Source organism: Cataglyphis hispanica, chromosome 13, assembly GCF_021464435.1.
Source record: "Cataglyphis hispanica isolate Lineage 1 chromosome 13, ULB_Chis1_1.0, whole genome shotgun sequence".
In the NCBI taxonomy this organism is placed as follows: Eukaryota; Metazoa; Arthropoda; class Insecta; order Hymenoptera; family Formicidae; genus Cataglyphis; species Cataglyphis hispanica.
The window spans coordinates 4,572,508-4,587,977 of record NC_065966.1 but is presented as its reverse complement, the minus strand read 5'-3'; the positions used below and the strand labels follow the sequence as shown (position 1 = coordinate 4,587,977).

The window sequence follows — 15,470 nt, the reverse complement described above, 5'->3', positions numbered from 1 at the left end:
TTTTGCCCCGATCTCCCGCGATTATTCATATCGCGGCGAGCAACATCGGTTTTCCCGGTGCGCGATCGTCGACGCTCCGACGTATAGTTTGTTGTAATAACGAAGAAAAAATTTAATTAGCGGATGTGTGCAGAGTTATGTGCGCGTACGTTTGTCCAATACCAGAAGAAAGAGAGAGAGAGAGAGAGAGAGAGAGAGAGAGAGAGAGAGAGAGAGAGAAAGAGATGTGTTGCATTTACCTTTCTCTCAATTGAATCTCGATGTCCACAATCGCCAATGATCCTTGAGCTATCAAATTCGTGGAGTCTGGAACTTTCATTGAACTCTCGAACCTTCAGAACCTTCTTGAATCTTTCGATTCTCGCGTTCTTGAATGCTTGGAGTCCAAATTTAATGCCAAGATTGGATCCTTTAAATCTTTGGATTCTAAAGTCTCGAGACACTTGGAAATTATACTTATTGTATCGATCGAATATCTCTTCTCTAGAATCTTGGGTTTTCCCGAAGAAGAGAGATTCATGGATGCCTCGATCTGACAAAATTTCAATTCTTCTTGAATCTGTGTATCGCGATTTTAGAATCCAAGGATCTACACTATTGGATGCTCTTAACTTTCTATTTCTTATCCTTAAATTCTAGATCTCGCGCGACCGTAATTTTACTCGCTAGAGAATATCGACGGTTCGGTTTGCACGAATTTGATTTCGCAAGGCATGGTTTTACGCCGCAATCGCGGTGATTACGGATCGAATTTTGCGAGGCGAGAACGAGCATGACCCTTGCCCTCGCGAGACGGGCAAGCGTCCAAAAGTTCGTGGTGTATTGTACGCGCTGGTATTTTTTTTCGGTGTTCCACGGCCATAGATTGTGTAAAATTAGAGAGACGAATAATAAAAAAGAAAAAAAAAAGATGAGGAGCCGCACAGCCGGTTTTTGTGCCGGTATACATAGAGATATTTACGTAAGCAAGGAGAAAAAAAGAGGCGTCGTTATAAAATAAAATGTATAGATAAAATAATTTTGGGAGCGCGACGCGAATGCCGAGTGATGACGAGGATGTTACTACTACTTGTATGAGACGAATAATAACACACGATTAATTATTATTAACGATTACAATTAAATATTGTCCTGATTATTATTAGAGAAGTGTGGAGATTTATTACTGCGACCACGAAGCTCGCAAAGAAGAAAAAAAAAAAAACTTTGATCTTTTATCGCAAGGGGGGGAGAGGACACACAACCAAATATATAAGCGTTTGTAAGGCACACATGAAAAAAAAACACAAACAAAAATAAGTTAATGAGAGAAAGATCGCGCGAAAGGAAGAGAGAAAGAGTGCGAGAAAGAGAGCGAACGAGAAAAAGAGAAAACGCGAGTGTAAATGCGTGAAAAAAAAAGAAAGAATTAAAAGAGTGCGTGTGAGAGAGATATTAGTTCCGTTTTTGAGTGTTGAGAATGTTCATTTGTAATTGTTTAAATCTAATGAGAAATGTACTGTAAAACTATAAGTACTATAGGCACTAAAAATATATCATTTGTTGACATGAAAAAATAAAAAAAAAACCGACTGTGTGAGTTCTATCCGCGCGCGTGGCGTATTGCGTATTTGCATTTTATTATATACGCGCGTAATTGCAATTGCAACGCATATTGCGTGCGAGTGCAAATTCTGTTTTTCTCTTTTTTTTTCTCTTTTCTCTCTCTCTCTCTCTCTTTCTATATACATACATACATATATATATATATACACGATACGAAGCCGCGGTTTATAAAATGATGAGATAGTGTTAGTGTTTTCCGCTGTTATGGGAGTGTACACACCATCGCGTGAGACGAGATCGCACATCTCAATTAAGCGTATGTCGAACGACGAGCTTCAGTTTAGCATTAAGCCACGCGGACATAGTGATATATACATATATATATATATATATATATATATATATATATATATATATATATATATATACAATATAGGCGACAAACATATTATCGATTTTTTGTAGCAAAAACAAGGGAGAAAGAGACGGATCTCCGTTATGCATCAGAGGTCTCCGATGATGATAAAGTACCATTAAATCGCAAATATGATAGAAGACCATTAAATGTTCGTCTTGTCAAGTTGATCGAAGTTTATTCCAGCGCTCGTGACTAACGTGGCGATCTACTTTTTCTTATTTTTCGTCGTTTACTCAAGAAACAAAGAGAGAGAGAGAGAGAGAGAGAGAGAGAGAGAGAGAGAGAGAGACAGAGTTATTCAGTTATCGAGTTGCATCGGGAATACGCCGCACTTAGGGAAATGATGCCTTGGAGATCCGCGGAGAGGAAGGTAAGTGACATTTCGATGAGACATTTACATGGAAAGTATCTTTTATACAACGTATGGGCACTCGATATTTATAGCCATCATTCGCAACCATAAAAAGTCGAAATGGCACGGTTGTTGATCAATAATATATTGCGCAAGAGGGATATGGTTGTATGGTTACACATAGCAAAATGCAAGAAGTTTTATCTAAAAAAGTATTTTAAATCTGCTCGGTGTTGAAATATTCATTTCTTTTTTTCTATTGATATCAAAAAAAAAAATAATGCAGTGTCCTTTCTCAGATATTTGCGCTTCATGAGATGTGTCTTGATCTTATAATTATTAAAAATTATCGCTCGGAATACAATCAAAAAGTATAATTATAAAAATTAATATATTTCATTTATATATTAGACATGTGTATAATTTTTATAAATATTAAATTCTCATTAAATTTATATGCATTATTACATTAAATTATAGGCGATGTTGAGATGAGAACAAGTTAAAATAGAAAAGTCATTAAATTAAAATAAAATGTAATTAACTTGTCTGCTCGGGGCTAATTAAGGGTTTATCAAACAAATACAAATATGATTGGAAGGTTCTTTGACGCATTTAGTAAAATCCACAAGAAAGACAGCGTCAACGTTATCACATAACACATTAACGTATTTATTAAATTATTATTATCAGCTATCGCTATTGCTGCTGCTGTTGTTGCTGCTGCTGTTGCGCGGAATTACTAATAGTTTCCATTTTCTCCTCGTTCCCCCGATTCGGTGAGTCCTGCTTCCTTTTTTCCTCGTCAGCATCCTTCGTCGGCGGCGCCAGCAATGCGTTCAGCAAGCCTTGTATTATCAATATTATTAATGTAACTTTACATGAAATACTTTATTACGCAAAGTATGTTACAGCTCAATTAATTATTATTTAATTATTGAAGTCAGTTTACTCACCGATCTTTTCTCCTTTGAATGAAGCTCCTAACAAAAAGAAATCTCGATTAAAATCATCACAGAAGTTCGATCCGAGATTTTCGTTAGAAAAAATTTGCGTTCGAAAATTTGATTGGCTACAAATCAACTACTTGCAAAAAAAAAAAAATTCGATTGATGTGAGATGACCTTTTTCCTTATCACTTTATCAGAAAAAGAACTATAGCTTCGTGCGCAGAGAATCGTCGATCCTTACTCACCGTTATCGCGGTACTTATTCAGCTGCTGATACACCTGCTTCATCCGCTCGATGTTGATGCGCGAGGTCTTGTTGTGATTCACCATCGGCAGAGAGTATTCCTTGCCGATGATACATTTGGCAGCGTGTTGTATGCTGAGCGGCGCGTTCCACGGTTCGTGGATGTACCGGGTCGGAAAGTTCTTCAGCACCGGCAGATAGCGTCTGATAGTGCAACAGTATAAGTAGAATTGATTTTATCGAGGGTGCTCTTCGTATTCTCGTAAAATATCAAATAACGTTATTTCGTAAAAGCATTAATAATCTGATAATCGGACATTGTCGTGGCCGATGATTTGCTACGATTAAGCTTTAATGGAACTAAGCTATTTAATGTTGCATTTATTTTGCGACTAAATTCTATTTCTCGCACGGATTCGCGCTCGATGCGTTAGAAATTAAGATCAATCAAGATTAAATTTTCCATTAGTCCGGCCATCGCGTGAACGTTAATAATCACTATTATCATATACATACACGATTGTTAGCGTAACACATTATTTTTTAACAAGAAATAAAAGAGATACATAAATGCGCTCGTTGAGATTTTTTTGAAATTAACAGTCGCTTTTTATAAAAAAAAAAAAAGTTAGAAAATATTTTAGAATCTTAATCGCGATTTATCACCTGATATAATCGCCATTCGGATCCGCCTTTCTGCCGAATCGCACGGGACAATAGCAGTGGAAAAATTGTTGAAAAAACGAGCTGCATGACAGCCACATCCACATGCCGGCGTTGACAGACCAATCGGCGTCCAAGAGCAGCTCATCAAACACCTTAAATTAAATCAAATAAGAATAATTAAAGTGAAATAATTAAAGTGTAAAGAATAATTAAAGTGAAATAATCAAACTCGGGATTATATTAGCGGATGCATTTCACGGATGTATTTTTGAGAAAAGAATCTCGCAACAATGTTTGAAGAAGAAGATTATATTAATAACAAGAGCAAACGGATAAAATGAACGCCGCGCGAGGCGATCGAAATGCCAGGCACACCGCGATATTTTACCTTCATTCCTTCCTCCCATGAGATCCAAAGGTCGCCCCTGGTCAAGAAGCAGGCAACCGCATGTCTGGCCAGATGATGTATCCAGCCCTCCTCGCGCAGTTGAGTCATGATCGCGTCGATCCACGGAAATCCCGTCTGACCCTGGCGTGAAAAAAAAAAATTTACTTTGGTACTCATTAAAGTCTTTGAAATCGTGCGTGGCAATTTTTTTCTTTTCGAATACGAAAGTCTATGAAAAGTCTACGTTAATACAAGCTGACATATTTTTTATGAATTATTTTAAAGATTTTTTACTTGATCGCGTTGAGAGAAAATTCATTATTCACGTTGCCCGAGAAAAATCGTGACGGAGTGGAGTCCACTCGCGTAGATGACTCGCGCAGTTTTCGTCCGTGATTATGTTCAGAATTCACTCACGTTCGCCCACTTTGCGAGCGCCTCGACGTTCTTGTCCCACGGTATCTGCACGCAAATTGGGTTACCCTGCATGCGGTCGAAATTAGGGTTCTTTGTCGCGGCGCAATAAAAGAACTCGCGCCAAAGCAACTGTCCGTGCAACGACAGTGGTGGCACAGCCTTCTTTATCTGAAACAGTATCAGTTGATAGGAAATTTTAAGGACTCATTCGCTTCTCAACGTAAAAGCTGAAATACGTAATGTCATTCAGATAAGAGCGACATCCTCGTTTTAAGAATGAGAAGGCGGAAATCAATAAAAAAATTTCCATTAACATGTAACATTAGTTAAGAAACTTTCGTAAAAATAAAAATCCCGCCTTGTAATTAATGCGCTTTCAAAGTTCCATTTAATTATTACCGAGGAGAGAGAGAAGCGAGGATCCTCGTGCCGGAAAAAAAAACTACCCCGATGCGCTCGATATCGCATATTGATGCATCGCTAGCGTGTTATCGACGAGTTATAGCGATCGGATTGCGGTCGTTTTGTACCTTTTTGTACAGATCAGTGAGCTGGTAGTAAAAGAGCCGCGTGCTGAGACACCCGAATCGCAGATAAGGCGAGAGCCCGGTTTGACTCGGCAATAAAGACTGCGGTGTCATTTTCGGCCTGCCGAAACTCGCCACCCACGCTTTCCTCTCGAGATGACGCTCGAGCCGTGCCAGGGCCTCGCTCTCGCCGCCGACCCATACGGGGGGTAGAAGACCTTCCGTGTCAAACCCTGTAATCACGGAGGAACAATCAGGGGGCATAAAAAAATAAGATATTGAGTTAGGGATAAAAATGACTAACGAGCCTATCACTAAAATTCGAGTCGTGGATATCTAAAACATACAATGTTAAGACAAAAATCTTATTTTTATTTGTTGAAGAATTGCAGGAAAAAGAATTGAGAGCCTTCGGGATATGCGTTGACATTTGATAAAAATGAGAGAGAAAAGAAGCGAAATGAGAGAGAACAACGAGCAACATTTAAAAGTAAGGATAATGCCGGAGGAGAACTTCAAGACGTTGGTGACATTTAATAATAAAAACAATAGTTAATAATCGATCGAATTTTCTTTCGCATCGCGGAATGAGTCGCAAAAAATAGTGCGAAACATCGATTGTAATAGGCGCTATTGGGGCGGAATGAATTCACGAGATAATACCTGATTGCTCCCTATACACGGCGCGCATTAATATTGTAGCGGCTAATCTGCCGCGAGTGAATTTTCCATGACAAGTACGATAAACTCGTGTTAATCCGTATAGCTGCCAAGCTTGGAATATCGAAAGCACATTACTGCCTAATTACAGCCGAAACTACGGTCGATTATTTTGATTAATTTGACATCTCTTTCGCGCTTCTAATTTTAATTTTAATTTAATTTTAAATTTTAGAGCAACGATATTCAAGATACTTGAGTTATAACTGATTTTATATCAATTTGAAACCAATCAATTTTTCAAAATAATTTTTAAGGATGTTAAAGAAGAGCCATAGTTAAAATTGTGACATTTCGAGGCTGTCTTCACGATTCGTAATTAACGATGAATTATAATTTCAATGATTTATAATATTATTGAACGAGATAAATTAATTTTGGAATAAGACTTTAACCTTAATACTTTTCGGACATATAGATTTTTTCTAACCGAGTTCCTCGAGGGTGGGCACGCCATAATGGTCATCGTGGTCGTCCTTAAGAGGAGTATAGGCACTACCGATGCAAGCGGCAGTTACCGTTGGTACTGGCGGTTCCGGTGGGTCCATGCCAGCGACGATGTTTTGAAATTGATGATAGGTCAACGGCGGTTTTCCATTATTTCTCTCTATGATCCTGAAACGCGCGACGGAGAGGGAAGCTTCAGTGGCAAAGTAACTTGAGGACAAAACATATATAATCCTCTAGTGGACATATGTATATGCTAAAAGGTTTCTCTTTCGATTTAGATTTCAGAAACGTTTCTTCTCTCTTCTCACATAAACGTCTTGTTAAATAATATCAATGGGAAAAAGGGTTGCAGGATATAATTCTTACAATTTTTAAATTAGATTTTAATTAAAATTTTTGATTGTGCTGAACGCGTTTTAATTAAACACAAATTTCTCTTATTTACTAACATTAATTAAATAATTTATTAATAATTCATCGCTAAATTGATCGGTATGGACAGATATTTTCGGACTCACTCGTCTAATTTGTAGAGAGTGTGCGAGACTTTCTGAACCACCGAGATACCAAGCTCTTTACAGAGTGCCGAGATATTGTGATCTCGCACGCGGCCGAATGGCTCCGGATCCTCCTCGAAGGTCAGATCTGTCGTGCCCCATTCCTTGAAGAGTTTGGGAAGCGCATCGGCTGGTTGGCCACGGATCACGAATAGACGGGAATTTAGCTTCCTTAAGGAACAGTCTAGATCCTCCAGACATTGCAGTAGGAACCTGCATCGCACGACAAAAGATTGACGTGCTTAAATGCGGATAATGCAATCGCTATCTGCTGATAGCCCTAATTTTATGAAAAGGAGATAGTGTTGTAATTTACATAACAAATTTTTGATAAATTATTTTTTTATTAATTTCAAGAAAAGAATATCAAAAAACTCGCTGAAATAAAGGCGTAAAATAATATTTTATAAAATGTCCGCGCGATGTTTAAGATTTGACTTTACATAGTAATCGAGATGTCATAAAAGCGTAACGTAAACGTGTCTCGTCGTTGTTGATTTATTTTTGCCCCACTAATGTCCCCTGAGTCAACCGTGATTCAGTAGGATTATCGACAGCATCTAACCGTACGATCGCTTAGGAAACGGTTACATAACGCTTAATCAACATGACAAATGATGGACTATGAGAGAGTAGTGCTTAAACGTTCGTCGCAGTAATGCAACGAGATTGTACGATGCAACGAAGATCTACTGCGCCGTTTGTGTTGAACACAACCTCGGCTGTCGCCATTACCGATGAATTAAACAGCCGTCATTCTCGACCGTCGTAACATTATATCCATTTAAATCCAAAGAAGCCGAATATAAAAAAAAAAATTCGGATCGTGTATCATCGCTATGTCATTCGCGTGACGTCATTATATTTAATGTTCCAATATCTAATTTTTTTTAGCATCGATTCGTAACGAGATAAAAGAGATTGAAATCGAGAATAAGGCTTGAAACCGAGAATAAATTTACATAGAAAGATTTTTATCTACTGTGTGTGTTTCGCAAGATGATATGCGCTTGATGTACGATCATATTTTCTCTCTCTTGCGAAAGCTATTGTATCGATCTCGCTCGACTCGGCGAAATATATTGGCGGTCGCTCACCTCCATTTATTGATACCGACGTTGGTGCTTCCGGCGAACCAGGGGTCCAGTACGAAGACGCACCGGAAAGTGGACGCCCCCGCCAGACCTTCCCTCAATGAAGGGTTGTCGTGTAGCCGGAGTCCCCTACGAAACCAATGAACCGTATGCTTCCTACCGTCGCCCAAGACACCCGATGTCACCCCCTGGCCCATTTCGTTGTTAGTACTTCCTGTCATTTTTTCTCAGCACACCCTTCGAGAAATGAACTTTCTTAATTAATTTATTCAACGCAATGCAAAAATTCCATTTGCGATGGATTATTGAGGTAAAATGACGGGATGTTTGTACAGGATGTTTTAGGTATCGCATATACAAATTTTTCTCATTCGCGGTCGAATTTCCCTCTTGCGATAATTTTTTTTTTAAACTCAATATTTTTCAATTATTTAAAATTCTCTTAAAAATGGTCCTATTCGATATTAACTGCAATGCTATAAATTTCTTTTAGAATTAATGATATCTCTTAAATTTGATCAGCCATTTATTTAGTACAATTTTTCTGTCTCAATAAGCTTTTATCACATATAAAAAAAATTTTTCAAAGATGTGTCCCTCTCTTTAGGGAACTTGAAATTTAAAAAAACGAATTCGGCTCTTTTGGTTACAAGATTTCTTTTCGATTATATGGCAGATCAGGGCGAAAAGCGCATATCTTGAATTCCCTCGCGCTATCATCATCTCGAGAAGAGTCTGACGCGACGTGTACTTTCTCGAAACCCAAAGGAAAGTACGACGCGGCGCGAATCAATCCCCGTGGGAGCCCTTACAACTGTATCTTCAATCGTTTTCTTTCGTCCGTAACGTGCGTTAAAGGGTCTGTCTTCCCTTTCGCTTGTGAGCCAAAAAAATAAGAGTCGGCTCGACCTTGCGGTCGAGAGCTTCCTGCTCGCGTCTGACGCGCGTCGTGCGGAAAATTCGATTTTCTCAGATGTCGCCGGATATACTTCTCTGTACGACACCCTCCAAGAGGCGACGTCTTGATTGACCTATACTGATTTGACATTTCGCCGTCCGCGGGGACGAGAACGATTGTTAGCGCTTTGAAAAGATTATTTTCATTCTCTTGATCTGTATCGGAGAATTTTCTATACTTGCTGGTCGATTTTTGCGTCACTATAATTGAAATACAGAGAATTTCCAATTATCATATTTAAAATTTTTCTTTTAGTTGTAGTGATTTTTTTTTTTTCAGATTAAAAGTTATTGACTTTTCGAATAATCGACAATAAATAAATTTCCTCTCGACAAATGAAAGAACGCAAACTTATTTTAATAATGATATGATTGATTAGGAATTTTTTTATCACTCATGAATTTTGATAATTTTCCAACAAATCGTTGACACATTATATTTTTGTACTCACAGTTTTGCATCCTACGCGCTATCGCGAAACTATCACAACAATGTGATTTTGTCGCAGCGCGATGATTCATGCGATGCCGCGAACTTTATTGTTGGCGAAATTAGCATATTCATTGTACACGAGCGCGTTACTTCGAGATTAAAATTTACTTAAGTCATGTAAAATTTGTTTTTTCGACAAATCTAGCTTTTTTCAATTACGCGTTGACCGCGAAAAATAACGGGAAACAAAGAAATTTATAAAGAAAATCACTGATTTGGGAAATCAAACGCTCAGTTTCACGGAAATGAATTCCTTTCGATCTATTTGGCTTTTGTGGAGACATAAAATGTTACATTTTGCCAATTGCATTTGCGCAGATTCTCTTTATCTTTCTCCAAATAAAGTCGATTTATTATTACACATATAAAGATTATTACATATATAAAAGATTATTCTTTCGCAAGACAAATGTAAACAGCTGTTGCTGTCTCGAGAAAAATCTCTGACTGCGCGGTCGCCGTATCTCGCGAGATCGTACGAAATCTCAGACGGGACCGCCTCCCCGCGGTACACGGTGGTCGCGGTTGATTTCCCTGGCAACCGAAGAGATAGAATGACACGGGTGCATTAATTTTATCCTGCGGGCACGTTTATATCCGTTGTGCCAGTAGCGTAACTAACGGACCAATATGAATAGAAATGTGCTCTCCATAAATGAAAGATGTTAACTTTATGTCTAGTGGTCTTGTGTCTCTCTCTCTCTCTCTCTCTTCATTTTTAGAAAAAAATAATTTATATAGAAAAGATTTTAATATATTTTTTTTCGTTATTAATTGTTAATTATTATTAATGACAGCACGTGTACAGAGGAAGAGAGAGACAAAGAGTTAAAGATAAAACAATTTATTATTACGGGGCAAACGCCGTCAGCGGAGCAAGATAATCAAGATCGATCCTTTGAAGTTTCCCCGTTGACGGGGGACGGGGAGGGGTGGGGAAAAGGGGTGACCTGAATGTTACGTTGGTTACGTTACTGCGCTGCATCCCATTGCGAGCTCCGCGTGAGTCTCTCTCGTTTTGCAGCAACGGCAGGGAAACCGCTCGAGAGATTAGCCCTCAGACGTACGAGGGCTATCTTTTGGCGCGTTATTCATGAGCCGGGGGGATCAACGCGCATTTTGCAGTAATTTATTGCGGAATTCATTCCGCCTGTGATACACACACACACACACACACATCTATACGGCGTATGTAGACCGCAAAAGGATTCGTACACGGTATGCGCATGTACGTATATCGACGTGCATCAATAGTATTTTAGGTTGGTGTCTTTAACAAATTACGGGCAGAGAAGGGCAGAAACTGAATTGAATTTACGTGAATTTTTCATTCGCTCTTGTAAAGCAAGCTTGCCGGAAAATAGCGACTGTACGCGTTTGAAAGCTTGATAACAAAATGTGACTCGTCTGTCTCGTTTCGTCTGTATCTACTGGATGACTGAAATGCAAGCCAGAACGATTCATTAGTAATTTATGGATTATTTTACGGACCGATTTGTTATGAACAATTTGACTTTTACCTCCTTATCACCGATTATCGAAATACATATCGACGTCCCGACTCGTCCATCTTAACTCTTCTTAAAGTCCGATATTGTATCATGACTACACGTTTCATCACGGGGCAATATAATCGAAATTTATCGTTCCTTGATGGAATTATCTTCTTGTTCTTCCGCCAACTTGCCCTGAGAAACTTCTAGCAATAAAACCGATACGCGATCATCGCTTGTCGCTTCGATCGTGTTTGCAGATGGTACGATCGCCGGGGGTCGCAATAGTTTCTCGACAAAATTCATTTTCGACGAGAAGCTACGCAGAAGAGAAACTTTGATCCCGATAAATGATTAGAATGTAGGAGATTCGTTTCACGACTGCGTCGTAGTCGATTAGCTTCAATTTTCCGAGAAGCAAGCGATTCTGGCCAAAAGTGCACACCGCGCTTTAGATATTTGTGTACGTTTCAATAAAATGAATTCAGGCACATAGAATTTTAAGAGAGAATAATCTTGGAATATATTCCGCTGCAAGGATAAATTTTATTGTGCCATTGCGTTGCGTTAATTATTCCAGACTCGGCGAGAATAACACAAAGATGTATCTTTTTATGATATTCTTGATGACTAAAACACGAAAACACATTTTGGCATTAAACATGCAGCTTTTTAGAGCCGAAAAAATTGAGTTTAACATCGCGACTTAATGATTGCGGATATGAGCAAGAGAAATAAAAAAACTGATAAATTCGTATAAATAAGGAAAAAGATAAGGAAGAACGCACGACATTAGGTCTGTCGTGATGCAAATGCGCTGACATAATCGTCCTTTCCTCGGTCTAATCTAAAGTATGATGTAAGCGGAACATACACGATAACATTGATAAAACAGCATCTGCAGTTTCCTTCTTGCTGACCGCAGCAGAAGATTTTGTACAGAAATTCGAGAGGACCGGATATGGACGCAATCTAGCCGCTGCAATGGCTGAGAGCATTTTACTTAAAAATATGGATTATTTTCAATTTTTGATATATTTTTCTAGAGTTCTAGAGTTCCTATTAAATGTGCCAGAAAAAGTTTGATCAAATGATATTTAAAAGTTTTGTGTGCCAAAGATATTTATTGAAGTATTTTTATTGTACGAAAATCAATAATAAATTTTTTATTTTATAATCGAGGTTAAATTTATAATCATAATATTTTTTAATAAATATTTCGAAGCATTTAAAAAAAATGTCAGATTTGTGAAAAACAAATTTTCATTTAATGGAAACTTGAAAGACCACTCGGAAATGCAATAGATTATTGGTTATTCTTTCTCAACCTGGATATATAAAACAATGAAAACATAATAGAGCGTTAGTGTTGCATAAGATCGTCATCGTCGAAGATATTTAATTATAGCAGCGATTAGCGTCGTATGTATGCAAATGTATCTGTCTCTAAACTACACAACAACTATGGATTAAATGCAATTCATAGCTTATTATTAGTCACTTCCTGGATATTCTTTCGGCGGAAAAAAAAGTTTTATCCCCAAATAAGCGCAAAGGATTTAAATATAGTCAGAATTTTTTGTACTATTTGTTACGTAAATTTTATCAACCACCTGTAGCGTCCTTTTCACGCTGTCACGTAATAAATAATTTTTTGTAAATGAACGCAAAATTTTACAATTCCTTTAGCCCCCTATTTATTTTAACGCGTCGCTTGTTGTCCTTTTTTATTTTTCCATTGATCTCGATTGATCATTCATTCTCCGCTGTCGATTATATTATATTCATGTTTTATTTCAACGAACAAAATCAGATTTTGACACGTGCGTTTTGCGAACGCGAAAACGTATTCTGCGAGTATTCGCGCTCATAAATTCGCTTATCTATTCAAAGATATAGATCGTTGGGTTCGCACGTTCGCAATAATGTCGTTCGTCGACATCGCTGGGAAGATGTTCGTCGAGTTATCGGATACGATGCTGAGAGAGGAAACTCGACACGACCGTCGTTTCTAGAGCTAAACTATCGTATCGTACTTTGATGGATCAGCGAGTTTAACCGCAACGACATGGCAGTGACTAAATATGCGTTCCGCATTTCGTTTCCCGTGACAAAACGCCGCTGGCGTATCACGACGAATTTCGGCAAATCTCTGTAAGTGTTAATTTATAAGGGTCGAGAGTGCCGGGGTCAAGTTGGGAACATTCATTCCGTCCGAAAGTATCCACTCGTCGAATAGACGAGTCAGTAAGTTAACCCTTGGGGAGACAGTCGAGCACCTGTTTCTGATTTCAAATCAATTCGCCGTGTGCGATAAATGTGCAGGAAGGAAGGAAGAGGGTGGATCTATAAAACAAAGTTTCCGCAATATCGATAAAATTAATCATTCTGAAATTAGTAAGTAATCGAGAATCTTCGTTAAATTCTTAATGACATTTCCGTGTGATACCTAGCGATGCAGATATTAATTTCGCGAATGACCATTAATGAATTACACGTGTACATTATATTCAACGGTCATTCTGTCAACGCTTTGCGGATTGACTAGTTCATCTTATTTGATTGTATCTTTAAACTGAAATTAAAGTATTTTTGAACATATATTGGTTGATATTAATTTTAAAATTGCAAATAAAAAATTTATAAAATTTTTTAAACTTTGGCTCTTAATTTTTTGCAGATAAAAAATTTTTTAATTTCAAACAATTAATACTCTTGGAAATCAAATTTAAAATTTGCTCTGTTTTATTTTGTTCAGAACCAGATTAAAATACAAACATAATATATATACACGTGTAAATATATGTACGTAGAAGACCTTTAAATTATGTTACGCGGAAAGGAAGGTCTTCACACAAAGTTTTTGATCGTTCAAATGCGGATTTCAAATCTATCGTGCTATATCGCATCGCGTGCATTACTTTCTCTCTTACTTTGATCGAAGTTGGTGAAAGCGTACTGGATTAGAAAGAGATCAGCTGACGTTGCAGTCCGTTGCAATAATCTGGAATCGCTGCGGAAAAAGCTCTCTTTCTCAGCCGGCAAAGTGCGGACAGCGAGTTCGCTGCAAAGCGTGCATTTTTTCCAGTTTAATTATCGCGCAAAGTCTCTCGCAATCAATTCCCGAATTAAGAATATATTGGAGAAATCGATCGAAGAATTAAATTGACGATGATACACATACGACATCAGCTGAGACCATCGTATTGATAACGCACATCATCGCGGTTCCAGATTACCGAATTGAAAATTCACTGCGTAGTTTTGCGAGATTTTAGTCTTCGATTCAACGACACTTCGTCGATCGCCAAAAAAGTCTCGATTGAATTAAATTAAACTAAATCAACGACGACAATTCACGACACTCGCTAATCTTTATGTCGATGAGCCATGTCTTAATCAATATCGCCAAATGCTCCTTGTGTCACTTAGAATCAAGGCACTAATTCTTTTAATTATAAAAATAACACAATGGAACGTTAACACTTCGCGTGCATAAGAGTTTCACTGGCACGCTCACGAATCACGCGACGTAGATCGCGATTTCCCGAAGCATCGTATAATGACACATAACTCATAATCGATCGTTCCACTGGCATGCGCGATTCCACCGATTTTGCATCTATTTTTTTTTTTAATTTCACGGCAACTACGAGAACAATTCCACCGATTTCGCATCTATCTTTTTTCTTTCTTCTTTTTTTTTTTTTAATTTCACGGCAACTACGAGAACGGACGAGGAACGGGCGCGAGGAAAAACCGCACTGCACCGTGCTAACAGTCGATCGCATATGTCGAACGCACTAGTCGAAGGAGGCAGATGGACGAGGGGGCAGCGTGCAGAGGCATGCAGAGGAGATCGAGCCACGCCGAGTGCAACGTGACCGTCGTATTCGCGCGAGTCACGTGGTACCGCGGTCACGTTGCAGCCGCCGTGGCTGTCGAGAGTGCAATCTCTCGCTCTCCTCGAGCGCTTTCCCCTATCCTATCTGTCCGAGGTCGTCGTTCGTTTTCTACTTTTCACTTTGCGTTCTTCTATTCAGAATTCTCGGAGATATATATTCGGGGGGTCTCTTTAAAGTGTTTCCCTTTCCGCCCCCTCGCTCTTTTATTCCCGCACGTACGGGAAAATAATTTAGAAACTATAAATTCTCTCTTTCTTTTTGGACGAATTTTTGAAAGATTTAATATTTTTTAAT

General features: G+C 38.4%; 1 protein-coding gene across 2 annotated transcripts; it reads right to left on the bottom strand.

Annotated features, from left to right (window-relative positions):
• Positions 1-2,929: 2,929 nt before the first annotated feature.
• LOC126854016 (cryptochrome-1-like) lies at positions 2,930-15,168 on the bottom strand. Of its 2 annotated transcripts, none has more exons than XM_050600339.1 (11): positions 14,205-15,168; positions 8,332-8,565; positions 7,196-7,447; positions 6,658-6,842; positions 5,511-5,740; positions 4,981-5,148; positions 4,564-4,704; positions 4,176-4,327; positions 3,511-3,713; positions 3,272-3,298; positions 2,930-3,163 (listed from the first exon to the last, which is right to left on the bottom strand). In XM_050600339.1, the coding sequence occupies exons 2-11, from the start codon at positions 8,547-8,549 to the stop codon at positions 3,015-3,017; spliced, it is 1,725 nt and encodes a 574-aa protein (XP_050456296.1). In that variant the 5' UTR covers positions 8,550-8,565; positions 14,205-15,168; the 3' UTR covers positions 2,930-3,014. The 2 variants fall into 2 exon arrangements, with proteins under 2 accessions (XP_050456296.1, XP_050456297.1); XM_050600340.1 differs by lacking the exon at positions 14,205-15,168 and adding an exon at positions 11,299-11,490.
• Positions 15,169-15,470: the final 302 nt, after the last annotated feature.

What these genes read in the sequence shown, in the direction of transcription:
- LOC126854016 (XM_050600339.1), bottom strand. Translation starts at nt 8,549, where the DNA reads ATGACAGGAAGTACTAACAACGAAATGGGCCAGGGGGTGACATCGGGT. An exon ending in GCCCACCCTCGAGGAACTCG is followed by an intron (nt 5,741 to 6,657) that starts GTTAGAAAAAAT and finishes CCGTGATTACAG; the next exon opens with GGTTTGACACGGAAGGTCTT. An exon ending in CATGGGAGGAAGGAATGAAG is followed by an intron (nt 4,328 to 4,563) that starts GTAAAATATCGC and finishes ATTTAATTTAAG; the next exon opens with GTGTTTGATGAGCTGCTCTT.